This window comes from Malaclemys terrapin, chromosome 1, assembly GCF_027887155.1.
Source record: "Malaclemys terrapin pileata isolate rMalTer1 chromosome 1, rMalTer1.hap1, whole genome shotgun sequence".
In the NCBI taxonomy this organism is placed as follows: domain Eukaryota; kingdom Metazoa; phylum Chordata; order Testudines; family Emydidae; genus Malaclemys; species Malaclemys terrapin.
In genome coordinates this window covers 279,658,563-279,678,188 of record NC_071505.1, presented here as the reverse complement: position 1 = coordinate 279,678,188, position 19,626 = coordinate 279,658,563, and the positions used below count along the sequence as shown (strand labels likewise).

Genomic DNA, 19,626 nt, shown 5'->3' with positions numbered 1-19,626 from the left:
CAAATAGATTGATTTCTGCATTGTGTTTGATTGAATTCAAAATGGATTAATCTGGAGTTCAGTCAAGCCCACATTTATTTTACTCAGAGCTATTTTGTAGTTTGGATATTTTAAATCGACATCATCTACTCCCCCACACCCTAGTTTTTTGTAAAAACAAAAATACCCGACAAGATCTTCAGCTCGGGTAAATCAGCAGAGTTTCATTTACTTCAGTAGTATTATGCTGATTTACCCCAGCTGAAGATTTGGCCTCAAATTTTTAATTCTTACTATTAACAGTGTCTGTAAACGAGAGCTCGTTGCGTTCTTCCTGTAGGCAGAGCATGCATATTCTAAATTAAAACAATACTACAAAGTGACATAGAGATTTTACTAATGCAAAATATAGTGTGGTATTTTGCAAAATATAACATGACTACAAAAAGACTTCACAGTAAACTACAGCAACTGCATGACAATTTGAAATAATGCTAGATAATCTCCTGACAAAGGGTGAACAATTCAAGTTTCACTTTTCATGTGGTATGATAGCAGAAACACTATAAAGATACACAGAGGTTTTATAATAACTTTTCATTCTTGCTAACCTTGCTAACTGTTGAAATAGAAAATGAAAAGGGAAATTATAGGCACGATCTTTGTAGGTGAACCTGCTAGCATTTAGACACCTAATTACCTGAATATGCCTACAAATCAGATAATCAAACAACTGAATGTATTTTCACTCACAATTCACTGTGCTCCCAAAAACCAGAGGTTAGACTGAGGTTGCTTTAAAAATGTGGAGATAATTGACAAAATGGGCCAAATTCTTCCATGATTTACACCCTGTGCATTTTTTTTAATGAGCACAATATGAAGTAGACATAAAGAGATAATGGGCCTTATGTTTATCTGACTTACATCCATGCAGTGTGAGCCTAGTCTACACACAGTTTGTACCAGTAATCTATTTTAGTTAGAAGTATGGGGTTTTTTTTTGTTTGTTTTGTTTTTTTTTACCAAAATAGTTATACTGGTACAGGACACAGTTATATCACTATAAAGGTGCCTTATCCCAATTTATCTTATTTCCTTCCCATACAGAAATTATACTGGTTTAATGCATATTTATAATGATATAACTGCATCCACACTAAGAGGGTTATACCACTCAAACTATAATGGTATAGTTAATACGGTACAACTTTTGAGTGTAGACAAGCCCTTAAGGTCACAATTCTGTAAGATGCTAAATCTTAAGCAATCTTAAGCCCTGTTAGGACTAGTCATATGCTTTAATTGAGACAAATCTTAAGTTTCTTGCTGATTGGAATCCTGGCTAGAGAAAAATATTGGCCCATTATGTCTTCATGTTGATTTCTAATAGAAATACGCCAATGACTATAGATATGGGGTAAATTCCTCCATGATTTACACCCTGGATAATACCCTTCTTGTTAATGGGATTGAGTGGGATGTAAATCAGAGAAAACTTGTCTACAGTGATATATCTGGCATATATGATTTTATAGATCATCCTCAAGATGTTCCACCACAGGCTGTGAATTAAAAGGAAAAACAAAGGCTGCAGCAGGGAATGTTGATGATTTAGTTTCACTTTTTCCCTCTGTGTTTGTATTGAATCAACACCTGCACTAAAGGAAGTACCAGAGAGAGCTGCACTTCAGAGGTGAATGAATAAATAAAGGTTTTAAAGGATTTTAGGATCTAGTTAGATGGAAGTTGCTAAGTAAATCCAAATATTATCTGTGGCTATTACTAGATTTTTCAGAATATACTGCTTTCTGACTGGTACATGATATTCAGTATGTTGAATACCAGATGGGTCAGATGAGGCCCACAGTAAGCAGGCACAATGAGACTGCACTGAGGAGGCAATTTCGTAAATGAGAGCTGTATATATAGGTGTGTGTGTGAGTGTGGGTATGTGTTTGGCTAGATATACTGATATATGTGCGTGTGTGTATGTATATATGAAATACATGTCAGTGTATTACATGCTTGATATATGGATAAACAACTCTATTGTGAAAATATATAGTATAGCATCGATGGAGCAATTTTACCTATTATTTAGCATTCCCTCACATTAAATTTTGTATGTGTTTGTTTTCTGCCCCAATATGAACTTCTGCGTAATCCACACAGGTAAACTGTGTACTTAAAGAGTTGTCAAATGTAAATGGGTCACTGTTTTCATATCTTTAACATCTGTTGTTTATATCCAAGAAAGCACACCAGGGGCAAGAAAATTAATTCCCCAATTGCTGTCAACTGAGTTAGGGAACAGCAATAAACAGCTTACTGTAAAGCCTCTAGCTACAATAAAATTGCTGTCAATAAAGTGTGGCTGATATGGTTTTGCTAGAAGAATAGATTCTTTGGAAATGAAAATCTGAAATAGTAACTAGAAAGATCCCTTCTTGTCCCTAAACACAAAAGAACAGTATCACAAAACTCCAATAGCATTAAACTCTTAGGATCCTATTCTCTCTACTGTGTGTGATGTGATTCTTATTAGCATTTATGAAAGTTAGGCATTGCACATCCAGGTGAGAACAGACTGCAGTGATTCAGACAAAAACTCTCTGCATGGAAAACAGATTTAAAGAGAAAGGAGGCTTGCTAGGCTTTTAACGTACGTAGCTGTATACACAAAATGTTCCTTATTATAGCTTAGCATTTACAGTGCTACAATTGAAAACTGTATTATAGCTTAGGGTTATGTTCAAATTTCCATTATAACCATGAATTTTCACATGCTCTTAACTTGCTGGAAAACTCTCCTTTTCAGCTGAAATTTTCCATGCTTAGTCTCAGCTCAAAGATAAATTTCTTTAGCCATTTGAGCAAAATCTGTTATCCTATTTTTGAGCTATGCAAAGGTGGAAAAATATATTGTACTTTTTCAGCATTTCCAGTTTTTTTAAGACATACATAACTCAAAAACAGCTGAATTTTATATGTTGAAGTTCTCTCAGTGGCTAGTCCTCACCATGTACTAATGTCCAGGTTAACATGTAAAAATAAAATAACCATAAGCATAAATAATTGAAACAATGAAATTATAGTTGATAGAAAATGCAACTTTGCGCATCTGCAGTAACAAATTGCCACTAAGAACAATACTATTTACGGGACTATGGAATGCTATGAATACGTAATGGTAATCTTTACAAGGTATGAAAAATTCTGTACTGCTATTTCACTGTGGATTACCACAGTTGCACACACTTTCAACTTTGCAACTGTGGAAGAACACATTAGATGCATTAGTGTTTTAATCTTTTTTTCCTTAAAAAATAGAGAAACTAAATACAAAAGCTTCAGGTTAAAATTTTAAACACACCAAAGTCAAAGAATGCCAAAAATTACATTTGACAGAGCAAGCTTAAGTGATCTTCACTCATAATACTGAGCCTTCATTCTTCATATTCACTCCTTACTCAGGCACAACTCCCATTGACTGAATAAGGAGCAAAGAATTGGCCCCACAGAATATGTTGCATTACTGTTATGCAGTTAAATATATACTTTAATATGCAATATGAGTAATGTGTAAGTTAAGGTTACTATGAGAACCTTACATTTTTATATTTTCTGTCTTTTGAGTGCTTGAAAATGTAGGGCCAAAGTCAGTGCTTGTTTACCTTGATTGAATTCAGTGGAATTGTACACATTTCCGAAAGGGTTTAATTTTGGCCTAGATACAGAAAAGTACTTAAGCATGTACTGTAGTCCATCCCTATTTAGGACAACATTTAAGCAGATGACTACCTCTGATCCTGTGCTTACATCCATTGACTTCAATGGGATATATGTATGCACTTTAAGTTAAGCACACACTTAAGTGCTATTCTGAATAGGAATGCTTTCATGAATTGAAGTCTTTGCTCATAACTTACACGTTGACATTAATGTAAGGTTTTTAGGCCTATGTTACTGCAGTTTTACAGTGGTGTAACTCCTTCCAAATTTGTTGGAACAGAGTTACATTAGTGTAAAATTGGAATAAAGCGTGGTGATTTGACTTTCATTGTCTATCATATCACCATTTATCCTATTGCTAAAATTATGGCACTGAGTAGGGTTTTTCTAAAAGAAAACCTTTCACATACAAGAATGCAACATGCTGTCTTCTGCTGTATTTTGTACTTAGTTGTTTGATGCATTGGCTCAATATTTTGGATAATGTTTTTGTTCAGTTGAATACTGAAATGAACACTGATGGAACACCCTGCACAGATTTCAGTATTATTCATGGGTCATATTAGTGACTACAAAATCTGAGCAACAAGAGCTGACAGTGGGTAACATTCTTTTTGTGCTCCTAATTATGTTAATTAGCTCTGAAAAGACACTCCCAAGTTCAAGTATTCAAAAGTGCTCTGATCAGAGAAGCTACCAGGTGTTCTGCATCATAGGCACTTGGGGAGGGCTTTGGTTTTTATACTGGGCACTTTTTGAAACACCAACCAGCATAATTCAAAGTGTTGTACAGAAGTTTAGCCAAGCAATTCCCATTGGATTTAATGGCAATCACATAGCTAAAGCTCAACAAAGTATTCTGAAAATGAAAGATTTTATCATGGGACCCAGTCCTCCAGATGACTTAAAGTCAATGGGAGTTTTGCCTGAATACATGGATTTTAGTTTATCAGCAGTACCTAATGCTATGTATATGTGTTTTCATCATGGATAATAATCTCAAATAACATTTTTAATGGAAAATATATCATGATAACTTTTCTCAAGTAAGTATTCCCCTAACCTTCTCCCTTTTTTATTCCAACATTCTCTGCAACATTTCATGGACCCTTTCCAAATTACATGAAGAAATACTTTCTATACAAGATGCAGGTGACCGCTTTGCTATAGCTTTTTAGCATAAAATACAGAAATCTTCTATTCTAAATGCAAGAAAACAGTACAACGGCACAGAATTAAACACTTTTTTCACAAAGGACTTTAAAAAATGCATTTCAGATCTTACATTATTTTCATCTAACATTCTATAAGAAAGATTTTATTTAAAATGTTATATTCTACTTTAAGGACATACTCTATATCAACAAGGCTTTAAAAAAACCCAACAACCCATACCTATGAAACTATATTTAATTTCTGCATCATCACAAGGGAACAGTAGCAAAGATACATCCTAACTCTAGAGATCATAGATAGAGAAATACCAGACTGCTAACTCATGCTGCCACTGTTGGCTGAACTCAACCATCAGAAAATGTTATAAGGTCAAAAACCTTAGTTCCTGTAACACTGATCAACTGGAAAATCTATTTTAAAAAATCAGGCTTATGAATGGAAAAGCTCAATTATAATAATTGTTTCTATAAAAAGAACAATAAAATATAGATGCATTTTCAGTCCCATGTAACATTATACCTCTTCTATAGACTGATTCAAAATCCATGGAAGTCAATGAGAATCTTTCCATTGCCTACAACAGGATTTGAAGCAGGTCCATAATACAAGAATGTGAGTATACTGACTGGTATTATTACTAAAACTCAAGCAACATTTGTTTAATGTAAAGAACAAAAAAGAAGGTGAAAATGTTGCCTGTAGGTTTTCTGCCCACATTCAGCATCACTGTTCAGTGCTGACATATTCTATCAGGTAAATCATTTTAGTGAGTTTAACTTCCTTTAACTTCTTTGGGAGGCTGAAGGGGATTAAGAGCGACTCTTTTAACAGAACATGGGAAGTTAATTTAAGTTAAATTAACAGCACCTCTGAACACCAAAGAAGGAGGTTTTTAAATTTGTAACTAAAATGGGGGAAGAGTGTATTCCCTCATCTGAACAACCATAGATTACCTAGAGCTGCTCTGCACTGGAGGTTTTTAAATCAGCATTTTTAAAAAAAAATATGCTGACAGGAGTGCTACTGTAGTGCATAAAACATTCTGAGAGTTTACAGTGCTTTAAAGTCCTTGTGAAAGACAGATTTTTGTGTGGAGAGTTTTCTAAGTGTTTCTTCCGTGTCTCATTTCAAGTCTATTGAGGGTTTTTGGAGTAGTTACCTAGACAGCAGATGCCTTGTAAGTGCCTGTTTTAAACAAGGTGTCTTGTTAGTATGACACCTTACAGACACCCAAAAGTCAAGACATGGTTTGGGGAACATCACATTCATCTTAGATAAGGCTAATGCAACAACAAGGGAATTACTTGGTCCTAAACTTGCTACTGACAAAAGCTTTTTTGCAAAGACAAGTTTAAATGTTCCTTGCCTGCTGCTCTAAGATTCGTACTTTGTGGACCCCTAATAAATTCAGACAAATCACCATATATTGAAGATTACAATGCTTACAGTAATATGAAGTTGATTGCTAAACCTTAGAAAGTTGGTGCAGTGAAAGCTAAGCACTAAGAAGCTGCTTTGCAAACCCGTAAATTTAACTACTGGTTGCTCCAGTGCAACTATGATTAAACAAAAGGTTTCTTTGGCTGTAGTACTACTTTGATCCTCCCTCCCCCATTTCCTATCTACTGCAGGATTGGCACCTGGCCAGCACAAGCCACACAGTACCTTAGTGCCATCTACAGGCTATATTGACATTCTAATTTAGTGGCAAAAGACAAGCATCAATGAAATAAATTAGACAGCGCTGCATTTAAATCTTTATTAGCAAGGAATTATTAGACCTAAGAAAAACTAATGCTGGATTTGGTTGAAATATGAGTTTATCAGCCTCCTAATCCCTCTTCATATGGCATATTTCACAGTTTAAAATGAGTTGTGACAGATCACTTATGCATAACTAAGATGAGAAAATATGTACAATGGGCTGATTTTTTCTGCATAATTAAGTTGTATTTAGAGCAAATGCATTCCTTTTGAAAGTATACTTTGGCCATTTTTGAAAATATGCAAAAAACTTTCTATTAGACCCCCTACTTTATAACAACAAAATAATTAAAAATCAAAACAAAGGAAGACTTCCTTATGGCTTAGTTATATCCTACCAACAAACCATATGCTTCACAGATGAAGTTCCTTGGAAAGTCTGCTATCTTTGTAAGTGAAAAAATAAGAACCCCTTTAACAACAGTAACTTAACAATATTCCAAACTAGTTTGAAATATAAAAGACACTCAAACCAGCCTCACTTGAAATTTAAAAGTGAATTTACATATCCCCAAAGTAACACATTAATCCTGAAACAGCCAAATTTTCTCTTTGAGTGGAATTTGGCATATTAGAAAACACAGTTTTTCTTCTTCAGTAACCTTTACACTGGGACACTCTTGGGAAAACAATTTGGCTTTTAACAATTTATTTCCATTTCTGATCTGTTGTTTATGCACACACAGATATGTGAGTGTGTGTGTGTGTGTTTGCATGCGTGTGTATATGTGCACATGTAGTTCTTTTTAATAATCAGTGACTCTTAAAACTGTGAAATATCAGAGGCATTTTACAAGTCCCCAGACAGATGGTAAAGTGGTCGTTTTTTTCTCTTCATATTATAACCAAGCTAAAAGTAGACCTAAACAAAAGACATACTGGCACTTTAATACTGGTTGATTGGGCACTTGTATGCAGTACTTATAGACCAGTAAAAGTGCTCATTTACCTGTCTGGTGTGTAAGGGGCCCTTTGTCTTGAAGCCTCCTTGGGAACTGCACTCTGAGGCACTGAAGTGATCTGAACTAGTGGAAGAGCGTTTGGAAAGGGTGTCACAACCACCAACAAAGGTGTTGTCCAACGGAAGTTCCTGAATCACATGATGCTTTTTCACTGATACTGGAGTGTCAGGTTTAAGATGAAAAGCAGACTGTGGAGAGGCAGATTTGTAATGCTTAGCAAGATCAGGACTGTTAGGCTTAAAGGTTGTTGGTGGTGCTGTGCCCCAGTCAAATCTTCCTATACTTTGCTCCTCCAGCTCAGCTGGAAGGCTTATTGTCCCGTTGATAGGTTCATGAACAGCATCATCAGGTTTCGACTCCTCAATGGTAACAAAGTTCAAAAGAGAACTTTTAGGAGACTTCCTTTTCTTCCTTTTCTTTTTCTTGTTCTGTTTGTTCTCCTGATTGGGAGACATCCATTCAGCACCTTGCTTGCTCCTTTGTGCCGCTTTGAACCTAGATGCATGTCGACAGCGAACCAGAACCGTGACAAATATCACCACTATCACAACCATAGCACCTGCCACTATAGCAATCATGATAGTAAGATAGTCCTCATTTTGATAGGGTTGGCTACTGTCCCCTATGTTCCGGTCCAAGGGTGTTTCCATAGTCCTACGTATCAAATCATAAATATAAGAGGCATTTCCAGCAGTGTCATTTACATACAAAAATACAAGCACAAGAGTATGCAAGGATTTAGGATAACCCAAGTCACTTATGTTGACCACTAAACGATGCAGCCCCACATCAGTAAGAGCTGGTTTTTCTTCCAGAGTAATATTACCTGTCACTGGATCAATACGAAATAAACCTTTGTTATTTCCACTTACAATTGTATATTTAAGTTCAGCATTCATTCCAGTGTCTATATCCACAGCAAATACTTCTGCTACGACAGAGCCTGGGATTGCTGAGAGTGGCACCAACTTAAAAGAAGTATTAGAAGGTGGGTAGATGACAACTGGGCTGTTATCATTAACGTCCATGACATTTATTGTTACTTTCGCTGTAGAAGAGCGAGGAGGTTGTCCTCCATCAATGGCCTTGACGTCAAAGGTGTACGAGCTCTGCTGTTCTCGATCAAAAGAAACATTGGACTTTATAACTCCAGAGTAAGGATCCAGCACAAAGTTCTCATTATCATTCAGGATGGAAAGGGTCACTGCTTTATTTTCCCCTGCATCTGCATCGGTCACTGTGATCACTCCCACAGTGCTATACTTTGGTAAGTTCTCAGATACAAAAAACTGAAAGTGATTATGAGTAAATTTGGGACTGTTGTCATTTTCATCCAGCACAGTAACAATTACAGCCGCTTGACTCTGCAGAGGAGGGGTGCCGTTGTCCCTTGCTGTTACAGTGAAAATGAAACGTTCTTGCTCTTCTCTGTCAAAAACTCTGGAGGCTGTCAAAACTCCCGTCTTTCGATCCAGATCGAAAAAGGAGGCATTAGGGCCAAGCTGATAAACAATGTCTGCATTTTTCCCACTGTCTTCGTCTGTGGCACTAATAGTTGTTAAGTATAGACCACGACGGTTGTTTTCAGAAACTGACAGCTCAATTACAGGCTGGCTGAAAATTGGAGGGTTGTCATTTTCATCCTCCAGTTTAACTCTTACCAGGGCAGTCTGGTTCAAACTGGGCTTGCCAGAATCAGAGGCAACAATTTTAAAGCTGAATTCTTTGGTGCCCTCATAGTCCAACAAGGAAGAGGTCTCTAACAAATACTGGTTGTCGTAAACTGCCTTCAAGTGAAATGGGACCTCTCTCTCAATGAAACAGATCACTTTGCCATTCACATCAGTGTCCTTATCTGAAACTGTAATTAGGGCAATCTTTGTATTGACAGGATCTTTCTCAGATAAGTATACTGTGCCATTGATGGGACTTATAATGTACCTGAGGTCTATGTTAGGAGGGTTATCATTTACATCAGTGACGTTGATGGTAACAGTTGCCCGAGCAGGAGTAGAGCTACCGTCACTGGCCAGCACTGTCACTTTGTGAATAGCAGTCTCTTCTCGATCTAAGGACCTCTGCACTGTAATCAGCCCTGTTGTGTTATTTAAAGCAAAGAGCCTTTTGGTTGCAGGGGCAACTTGGGCACCAAAAATATATCTGATTTCTGCATTGCTTCCTACATCTGCATCTGTAGCATGAAGCTGAATTACAGAGGTGCCTACTGGGGCATTCTCTGGTATGTGAACCTCCACCTGACTCTCTTTGAAAACTGGCCTGTTATCATTGACATCACTTACTGTGACTTGCAGTATGGCTGTGCTGGATTTCTGAGGGGTTCCTCCATCCTCTACTTTGATTTTCATCACATAGGTGTCCTTCTGCTCTCTATCCAAGTTTTGCTGTACGATCAGTTGAGGCCATTTCTCTCCTTCCGGAGTTTCTACAATATCCAATCCAAAGACACTCTGCCCATTTAACAGTTCATAGTGCTGTACACCGTTGAAACCAATGTCCGGATCAGTTGCTGATGGAATTGGAAAGCGGCTGTTGATCAACGTGTTTTCAGGTATGGAAATATTGATGACAGGGGATGGAAACATAGGTGCATTGTCATTGGTATCTTTTACAATGATTTTTATTTTGATCAGCCTAAAAAAGTCATTGGGGAGAATCACCACTTCAAGTTCAAAAAAACACTCATTTTCTTCAGCATAGGAGGCTCCAGCACAGAGTTTTTCTCTATCTATTCTATTAGAGGTGGTGAAGATTTCCCCGGTGGTGCTGGACACTTTGACCAAAGGGGCATCCCCTGCTTTAGAAACCAGTCTGTAGACAAGGCTGGTGCTGGTCCCTGTGGCAGCATTGATGTGAGAAATGTTCAGATCCTTTGGTATGTTTCCTATGGGTACATTTTCAGGCAGCTCCTCTCTAATAGTGTAAATAAGTTCTTGAGCTATAGCTGAATCCAGCCTTAAACAGGCAATCAGAGCAGCCAACAGGTAAAAATCCCTCAGGTCCATGATAATGTGTTTATTCTCTTTTTCTGGATTTTAGGATTTAAAGATTTCCACGGAGGAATGGTGCACGATTTGCAAGAGGAGGCGTGCATGGACTGCAGGATGCATTACATCTCATTTCTTATTTGGAGACAGCAACTGTCAACACAATCACACAGACGAGCATTATTGTTTCACAAAAAAAAACAAAACAAATCCACAACCACCAAGAACTACTACTCATTTTTGCAATGCACACTTGCACGCTGTACATATCCCTGCTTCTCCCTTTTACAAGCAATCCCGGACGAATGCACCAATATCCCGTTAGTTGCACATACCGAGAATGGAATTAACTACTTGCCGTACTAAAGGCAGCTACAGTTTCGACACGTACTTTCCAAATCGTTTGTTAGCACTTGGTGAAATAAACAGTAATGTGCTTCCCCCCCTCCACCCAGTCGTTTGGTGCCAGTGAAAAACCTCGCCGTACTTCTCTAGGATTCTGTGCTAACTGCAATGTCAGCTGCCAAACGTAATTTGTTGTTTCCTTCCGTGCTTTTTTTTTTTTTTGCTAACCAGATTTGTCTTTCCTCCTGGTGCCTTGCATCCCCCACTATTGCTATCGTACAGGGAAATAAACACCCGGACATGCTGCAGCAGCAGCAGTCGTCACTGGCTACTTCACATCCCTATTAACTAAAAAGACAATAACAGCACTCACAGTTTCTTACACAGTAAGCTCGGTGTCTCATCTCCAGATGTTGGCTACTTCACCTTATGTTTAATAACGTTAAACTTTATTTGATTTTTAAAACATTCTAAATCAGAGGGATTGGGGATTCAAAATGCAACTTAGAAGCAACCTAAATGTTTGCAAAGAACATGCAGGAAAAAATATGTTCTGATCACAGGAGGAGGGGAAAAGGTGCAGTCTTTTACCACTGACACTGATCTCCCCTCAGGATGTTATTAGCGGCTGCCACACATAAATACTGCAGACTGATAATGCAGGTAAAAAAAAAAGGACTTCTGCCGAAATGCTCTATTAACCGCAAATTAAATGGTGCAAGGCTCCAGGCATCTACATACTTTAGTGGAACTGGTCAGCGCCTAAGCACTACATCTTATCTGCATTAAAGCTGCACGCTAGCTGATGCCTGTGATCACTTCCAGCAGAGTGATGCAGGTAGGGATGCAGAGACAGCCGAGTAGGTGAGCCTTTGCCACGAACAGCAACTGAATCAGAAACACAGATTCTCTACCTAGATAAATATATTTAGTATTAAAAAAAAAATCAGAGGCACGGTGCATGTGTAACTTTGCACTTACACTGGTTGTGTACCTTTGCCGATCTGCTGCGGCTCAGCAAGGATCTGATCCAACACATACAGCACAAAGCATCTGCTAAACCACCAGTTTTGGAGAAATCAGCAGCAGCCAAACGTTTGCTCTTTGCGAAATGTGTTGCTTCGGGGTGGGAAATTAGCAACTCCAGAGAACAAATTCACAGTTCTGTCGTTAGTCATCCTCTCCACGTTTCTATCCGGCGACGATCCTTCTGGTGCTTAACGTGCATACACCACCACAACCAACCAGCAAGCACAAAACCCAGTGCACTTCTTTAGATCAGGGGTATTTTCCACTCTACACTGCACACATTTTCCATTCCTGTCTCCTCAGTGTAGAGAGGCAGGCATGTTAAGTCTGTAAGTTCTTATTAGAAATGTCAGAGTTGGGCTGGTTGAGGCTTCTCTCTCCTTCTTTGCATCTCTGGGGTGATAGGTGCCAAAGAAAATCCTAATAGGTTATTGCTTTAGTGATGGAAGGAAGCTACAGCGCTTCCCCTGCCCTTCTCCCTCCTAGTGTCTCTTTCTTTCTCTCCTTCTCTCTCTCTCTCTGTGAACTGAAATTTCTTGATATAACTCTCAATAAGCCCAGAGGGAGGGTGTGAGCATTGCTAAGCCCCCCCTCCTGTGGCACCCGATTGGCCTGCAGCGGGAGGGGTGGAGGCTGGAGCGGTGCTGCCCTGGCATTGGCCGCCAGGCGCGTCGGTCGGGCAGCCGGGGCCGCGGGGAGGCGGAGCTGAAGAGGAGGAGGAGGGTGAGCGGAGCTTGCAGCAGCCGCGCGGAATGGTTAATAGGTTTGCGGGCAGCGGCGGCGGCTGACTGGAGCGCGAGAGACGCGGGGGGGATGGCGCGGGAGCCGGGACCTTTTGGATTCAGCCCTCGGAGCCGCTGCCGGTCGGGCGGGAGGAGGCTTCTGCCGCCGCTGCCTTCCAGACGTGGGCAGAGGAGTCCGTGCATGCTGCCGGCGGGACGTGGCTGTGTGCTCCTGGATTGCAATGCGGGGGAGGGGAGCGCGGCCCCAGATTACAAGGGCGGCCGGCGACCGTACTGCCCTGCACGGTGCTAAACTGCCCCGGGGTGCCGGGGCGGGGGGCCTCCACTCGGCGTATTCTCTGCTGGCTTTAGCGGCGTATGCACGCCCCAAGTTAGCCTGCGGGGAGCCACGCGAGGGGCCTCATGCGTTTTAGCCGCGGCGTTGGAGCGGGGAGCCCCTGGTCCCCAGTCACACCAGTGCGACGGAGAGGGAGAATGAGGGGTGCTGGATGGCGTGAGCTGGTGCAGCCTTTTCAGCAACCGCAGCAGGGGTGGATTGGCTGAGAGCAGAAGCCCAGTCTGCCCCCCGGATAAAGCTGCTGCCTTAGGTTCTCATGGAGCAGTCTCCTTTGGTGGGGGCAGCTGCTCTTAACAGGGGAGGGGGAGACTTCCCCGCCCCCCAACCGTGCACCGCTTCTGCCCGCTCTCCTAGCTCCGACACTGCAGGAGGCCGGTACTGTGCGGGGTACTGCTGCTTGTGCGTCAAACTCCCCCCTCAGAGTTGCTGGAGGGCTCTCTCCGGCCGGCATCTCTCCTCTCGCTGTATAAAATATCGCTCCCTGGCCCTCCTCAACTTGTTTCAACTTTATATTTAATACATGCCTCTTCATCTATAATTCAGATTTCTCTGACTCCAGCTCAGTCTCGCTTCCCATTGACTCCTGTATACCTTCCTCATTTTCCTTTCTGAAGGCTCAGAGGAGAATTTTCTAAGAAAATGCCTTTTTTTTATCCCCTGCAATATTGAACAGAAAGACATTCTTCATTATTGTCTAATTAATAATAAAAACAATAATCTCTTCTAGCCTGTAAGTGACACATTTACTTTGTCCATCCAGCCTGGAAGACAGTGCTATAATAAAATGATAACCTACTCTGCAATTAATTACCTTTAAAAGTGTCACAAGGATAGGATCATAATGCATTTCTTCAACATCTGCAGCATGAATAAACCTTTATTCTGAATATTTTTTGAATCCCTAGCCTTTCTCAGCCTGAATTTACCTACCATATCATCTAACACCTATGAAACTTAACAGTCAGGTTAAAATGGCCACAATAAGTAATTATGGTATTGTTTATGTATATAAAAATCTATATAAAAACAAGAATAGCATCAATATAAGATTTTCAGGTCTTAAAACCATACCATGAAAACATACTGTGCCCATTTTAAGTTGCATATCTTTGACCAATTATATGTAGACTTCTATCTTGGTGTATGAGGTTTCCATATATGTGTATTTTATGTACAAATACAGAAACCCAATGCTTTCAATTAAATATAGGCATTTACTGTATATGTAGGGGGTACATCCTGATCCTCACAGTCACATATATAAACACCCTTGGTAGTCACACTGGTGCAGATGCTCCTGATATAAGCGTGCATGAACGCTGCAGTCTCAATAATCACATGCTGTGTAAAGATAAAACCTTCCTGTCATTCTGTTTTATATTTGTGTCCAAAAAGTTTGTATTGCACACACACAAATAATTGATTCTGGTTTTGATGACATTAAGTAATGGGAGCAAACAGAACTTAATCTAATAATAAAGAAAAGCGTTCATTATGTAATACAGGAAGGATGGCTGTAGCCCTAGCATCAAAAGTCAAGGAATTGACAAGAAAGAGTAACCTTACTGCCAAAACATTTAGAAAGAATTTTCTGTGAAAGAATTAAGTATTTAATTCCTTCATCATATTACAGTACAAAGCAGTACAATTATTAATAAAGAAGATAATTAGAACTACTAGCATTTTGCATAACATATTCTGCTCCTGAAATACTGTGCCTATGTATTCATTAATAATGCACGCATTTTTTCTGACACGAGTCATGTCACAGCAGTATGGCATCACAGACGTTTTTCTCCTTCTAGAAACATCACAGACACATAACATTTTTATTCTAATCACACTACAGTCATTTCAAAGTCACATTGTAGTCACATCACATAGTCTAATAATAATTATTTAACTTTATTGCTAAACTGAATAGTTTTCTGTTTGCTTAGGGATGACTTTAACTTGTAGTCAGAACTGATTATCTTGTGCTCATAACTGAGCTCTCCACATGTACACAAGGTTAGCCCTATGAAGGGTTAGGAAGAGAAATAATCAAATTTGATTAAACTAATGGCTACTGGACTTAAATGTAACACATTCACAAGTCAAAAAAAGTTAAAACATGTCTGCTCTTTTCAGAAGCTGAATATGTTAAAAAGCCAGTGATGTTTGCTTGAAATACAATCTGTCATGTTAATGTTTGTGTACTTGGTGTAAAATGCTGCTGTTCTTTAACTAATCTGACTTTGTTAACCTCTTGGAAAAGGTAGGTCTTCAGACTACACTGTTTGCATTAGTATAGTACAATAAATTGTGAAATCGTGACTCCTGGTATATAACGGGTTAGAACTGTCATAACTACTTTTATTAATCTTCTAGAAAGAAAATTAATAAAAGCCGGTATTCTGGCACAGGAATCAGGATTGCCCAGTACATTGTTATACAGCCTTTTAAATGTGAAGAATGGCTCTAAAAAGTCCTTATTTTAATGTTTGCTTGAAGAGCCATGTTTTATCTTCTAATAAATATTCCTCCCAGTACACTTATTTTTGGGAAAACTATAGTATTTGGTGTTATGATTTGTTCAGCTATGTACTATTATTTATACTGTTCTTTAATAGTCTCCTATTTTTTTCATAATGTATTAGGCTTTTGTCTACGTATTAGAGTATTTAGGCCCCTAATCACATTATAACCTATTAGATTGCCTTCTGTATTCTAGCATATTAACTATTCATCCACTGCATTATATGGTCTCTCCTCTTCATATTATTATGTATCAAGTTCTTTTCCATATCATATTTGACTCAAACTGGAGCATGCTAGAAACTGACTCCAATTATTCTGTATTAGCTATAGTCAAATTGCACTAAATGGAATTGGTTACATTGTATCACACAGGCTCACACAATACATTATACATGAAACTGACTCACATTATGCTTAGCTAACTAAAGATTTTAATCTTGGACTGTTGAGCATAAAATGCTATCATGCTTCACTGAACTGGCTATGGTCACTTGATCATTTTATACCTCATATTGCCTCTCCTGGTCTGTTATTATGGAGGCATAATGCCTTTTCATCTATTATGGTTGCCAGTTTTGTTTAGACAGATTCCTGGAGGTTTCATCACATGACATAAACTTTAATTCCTGGAGACTCCAGGACAGTCCTATAAGAACATTAACACTTTTTATGGATTGCTGATTCATATTTTGGTGAATGAGCTCCTCTACTGCATGCCATCACGATGTGCATCAGAGCTTAACCTAGTGTACTTCTGGTGTGCCTGCTTTCTTAACACATAGCAGAAAATGAAATAAATGTAGTACAGATTTCCCCATGTCCTTAAATGAAATATTGTATGCTAGCAAATATTTGGAGGCTTTGTTTTTGAAATACTGATTAAAAATTACCAAATTCAATTGAATTTCAATCATAATTAGGGAATAACTCAGAGTGAGATTGCCAATCCTGCAGAGACCTAGTGGAGGTTGCCAGGAAAACCTTATGAGGTTCCTCCTTTAATTGACCCCTCAAAAGTGGGGATTTGGAGTCCAGTGGAGTTGGCAAAGGGCAAGACTTCCCACCTTATGAATCCTACTGATCCATGGAGGTAGGAGATCCTACCTGGAGGGCTCTTGCCTCCACTTTGTTCAAACTTGCCTCTACTTCTCATCCCATGACTGGCTGGTTCCCTCCACTGCTGCTGAGTAATATGGCAAACTCCTGGAATTCCACAGGCAAATCCAGAGGCTAAGACAAGGGCAATGACACAGAATAAGGGAGTCTCCTGCTTCACCCCCACTTTCCAAAACCTCACCAAATAATGCCACAAAGGATGCTGTCCCCACTTTCTGTGCAGACCAAGGGAAATCCATATACAGAAGGGACCATATAGCTTAAGAGATCTTAACAGTTGTATTGTTGTTTTCTCCTCATAGCCGTAAAGATGATATTGCTTCTACTTTTGTTCATATTTTATCCACATGATAGTTTAGATTTTACGATTCCTTTTTTATTCATGTCTCGTGTGGGAAGCTCCTTAAAAAATTACTTGTCTTCCTCTCTACAGTGCTTGGGCCTGATTTTTGAGCCCTTACTTTCATGAATAGTTCCACTGAGTTCAATAAAAAATATATTTCTGTATTATTTAACCACATGTAATTACACCATTTTAAGAGGCCAAATAATTGCATTATAAACAGTGCTTGTTTATTATTCTCTTTTTGCCATTTCAAAATTGATTTTCATTGGTTTTTCTAAATGGCTGTCCGAGTCCTGGGAGGGGAAAAACACTTAAGCAAACAATTCAAGTCTGTACATTAATCTGAACTTTTAAATAAACAGCAATAAAAAGTCAATTAATGTTGAATAATTGAAGCCAATGGGACTAGTCAGGCGATTAATGTTTGCAGGATCAGGCCCTTTTAATGGGTCTCCCTTCAGGAAAATAAATTCATTCCTGGGTAATTAAATCACAAAAGGGGCAGGTGACAACCTTTATTCCATTTGAATGACAGAACTAAATTTAACTGAATTTGCCATATTTTTTGACTGACAAAGATTACAAATGTCAGGTTCATGGCTCTAACTGGTCTCCAAATGCAAAAGCTGAAAACTGGCGTTTTGCAGTGCCAGTGTTTAATCACTGTCATTGTACAATGCAACAAGGTGCTGAACTCTCATTCATTATTGCTGTTTATTTAAAGGTACAGATTAATGGACAGACTTGAATTGTTTGCTTAGGAGTATGTTCCCTCCCAGGGCTCTGGCAACTATTTAATAAAAACAATGGAAATCAATTTTGAAATGGCAAAAAGAGAATAATAAACAAGTACAGTTTAAAATGCAATTATTTGGCCACTTAAAAGGGATGTAATTACATGTGGCACATAAAAAATATATTTTATTCTTTGCCACCCTCCTGTCATTTATTTTGATGAAAGTAGCTTTTGAATCAGAATCTAGAAGCAGAATACAACCAATTTGTTATTGTGGAAGGAGAAAATGTTCCAAGACTTGCAAATAACTTGCATAGCTTGCTGAGGAACATTGTTCAGATGTGTGAAAAAGAAAAAGGCAGAAGGAACCTGGGGCTCTAAGGACTTCTAGACAAAATAGCATCTGAAGAAAGTTTCACTGGGTAATAATAATCTCCCCTGACAAGATAATGCAAATCTGATCGATGGAGTTACACAGGTGTAAAACTGGGATCAAAATGAGACAAGCAGGAAGAGCCTTGTTATATCTTCTGCATAACTTTTTCCAGCTTCAAGCCCATATTTTCTGTCCTTGCTCATGCTGATCACATTAAAATAGCATGCAATTTAGACCAATGTCCACTCAATCACATTCACTTATCAAGGTGAAATTTGCACCATCCTTTATATCACTTCTGAATTTTATGCTAAATATTTTCTGTTCTTCAGTCTCCATCCCCATCTCGGCCCCACACATCACCATTTGTAAAGGTTATCAGAATGGTGCAACCTGATTAAACTATACATCCGCTGGAGGACTACATCTATCCAACATAGAGACCCTTGATTTCAAGGATAGATAGATGCATGACTTCTTTTTGTTTAAGGGCATGAGTTGGCATCGTAGTTTTCTGATTTCTGCCTTTCCTAAACTTATGAATGAAACCAAGGGTCCAAAAATTAAATTAACATGTCTAAGGAAAATTTATTATGTTCTGGTTTTTGACATGGGGGCCTATTGTGTCCACTTCCAGCAGCTCCCATCAGCCTGCAGCGGCGAACTGCGGCCAGTGGGAGCCGCGATCGGCCGGCCGGACCTGAGGGCGGTGCAAGTAAACAAGCTGGCCCGGTCTGCCAGCGGCTTTCCCTACACAAGCGGCAACCCCAGTTTGAGAAACATGGGTTTAGAGTCTGGGGAAGAGTTCAAAATCTACGGAAAAGGCCTTAACTCCAGAGTCTGGCTTCCCCAAGCTCCATGATTTGCACTATCCCATCCAGTGATTGACTAAGAAAATTCTTTAGAAAGGCATAAGCTACACAAAGATTACAAGCAAGGTAAATAGGGTGTTGTAATATACACCCCTACCTCGATATAACGCGACCCGATATAACACAAATTCGGTTATAACGCGGTAAAGCAGTGCTCCGGGGGGAGGGACTGCTCACTCCAGCGGATCAAAGCAAATTCGATATAACGCGGTTTCACCTATAACGCGGTAAGATTTTTTTGGCTCCCAAGGACAGCGTTCTATCAAGGTAGAGGTGTATTTAGCAAACAATAATGTAAACCACAGGAAAAAAATACAGAGGATGGGATGGTACTCTCTATTGCTGGGAAGTTATTGAATATTTGGAGCCAGGAACCAGCTTAGGGGACGGAATACGATGCCAACTCATGATGGTGGATTTCTGTGGCTTCCCCTAATCTCTACTAATAAATCATGGGTCCTACCTCTCATATAAACAAACAATAGATTTTTTCAACACAAACACAATAGAAGTTCGTCATTTTGCCCTCTTCCTTATCAATGTATCTGTTACTCCAAGGGCAACATGCTTTAGGAGGTAAGCAAG

At 39.2% G+C, this 19,626-nt stretch overlaps 1 protein-coding gene across 5 annotated transcripts in view; it reads right to left on the bottom strand.

The window, feature by feature from the left end:
• PCDH9 (protocadherin 9) overlaps positions 1-12,449 on the bottom strand; it is an 896,526-nt gene extending 884,077 nt beyond the window's left edge. For all 5 annotated transcript variants that reach the window (XM_054013554.1, XM_054013573.1, XM_054013564.1 and 2 more), the window contains exons 1-2: positions 11,948-12,449; positions 7,604-10,774 (exon numbers count right to left, since the gene is read on the bottom strand). In XM_054013554.1, coding sequence (XP_053869529.1) covers positions 7,604-10,639 — 3,036 coding nt within the window. In that variant the 5' untranslated portion in view covers positions 10,640-10,774; positions 11,948-12,449. The remainder of the gene's footprint in view (positions 1-7,603; positions 10,775-11,947) is intronic.
• Positions 12,450-19,626: the final 7,177 nt, after the last annotated feature.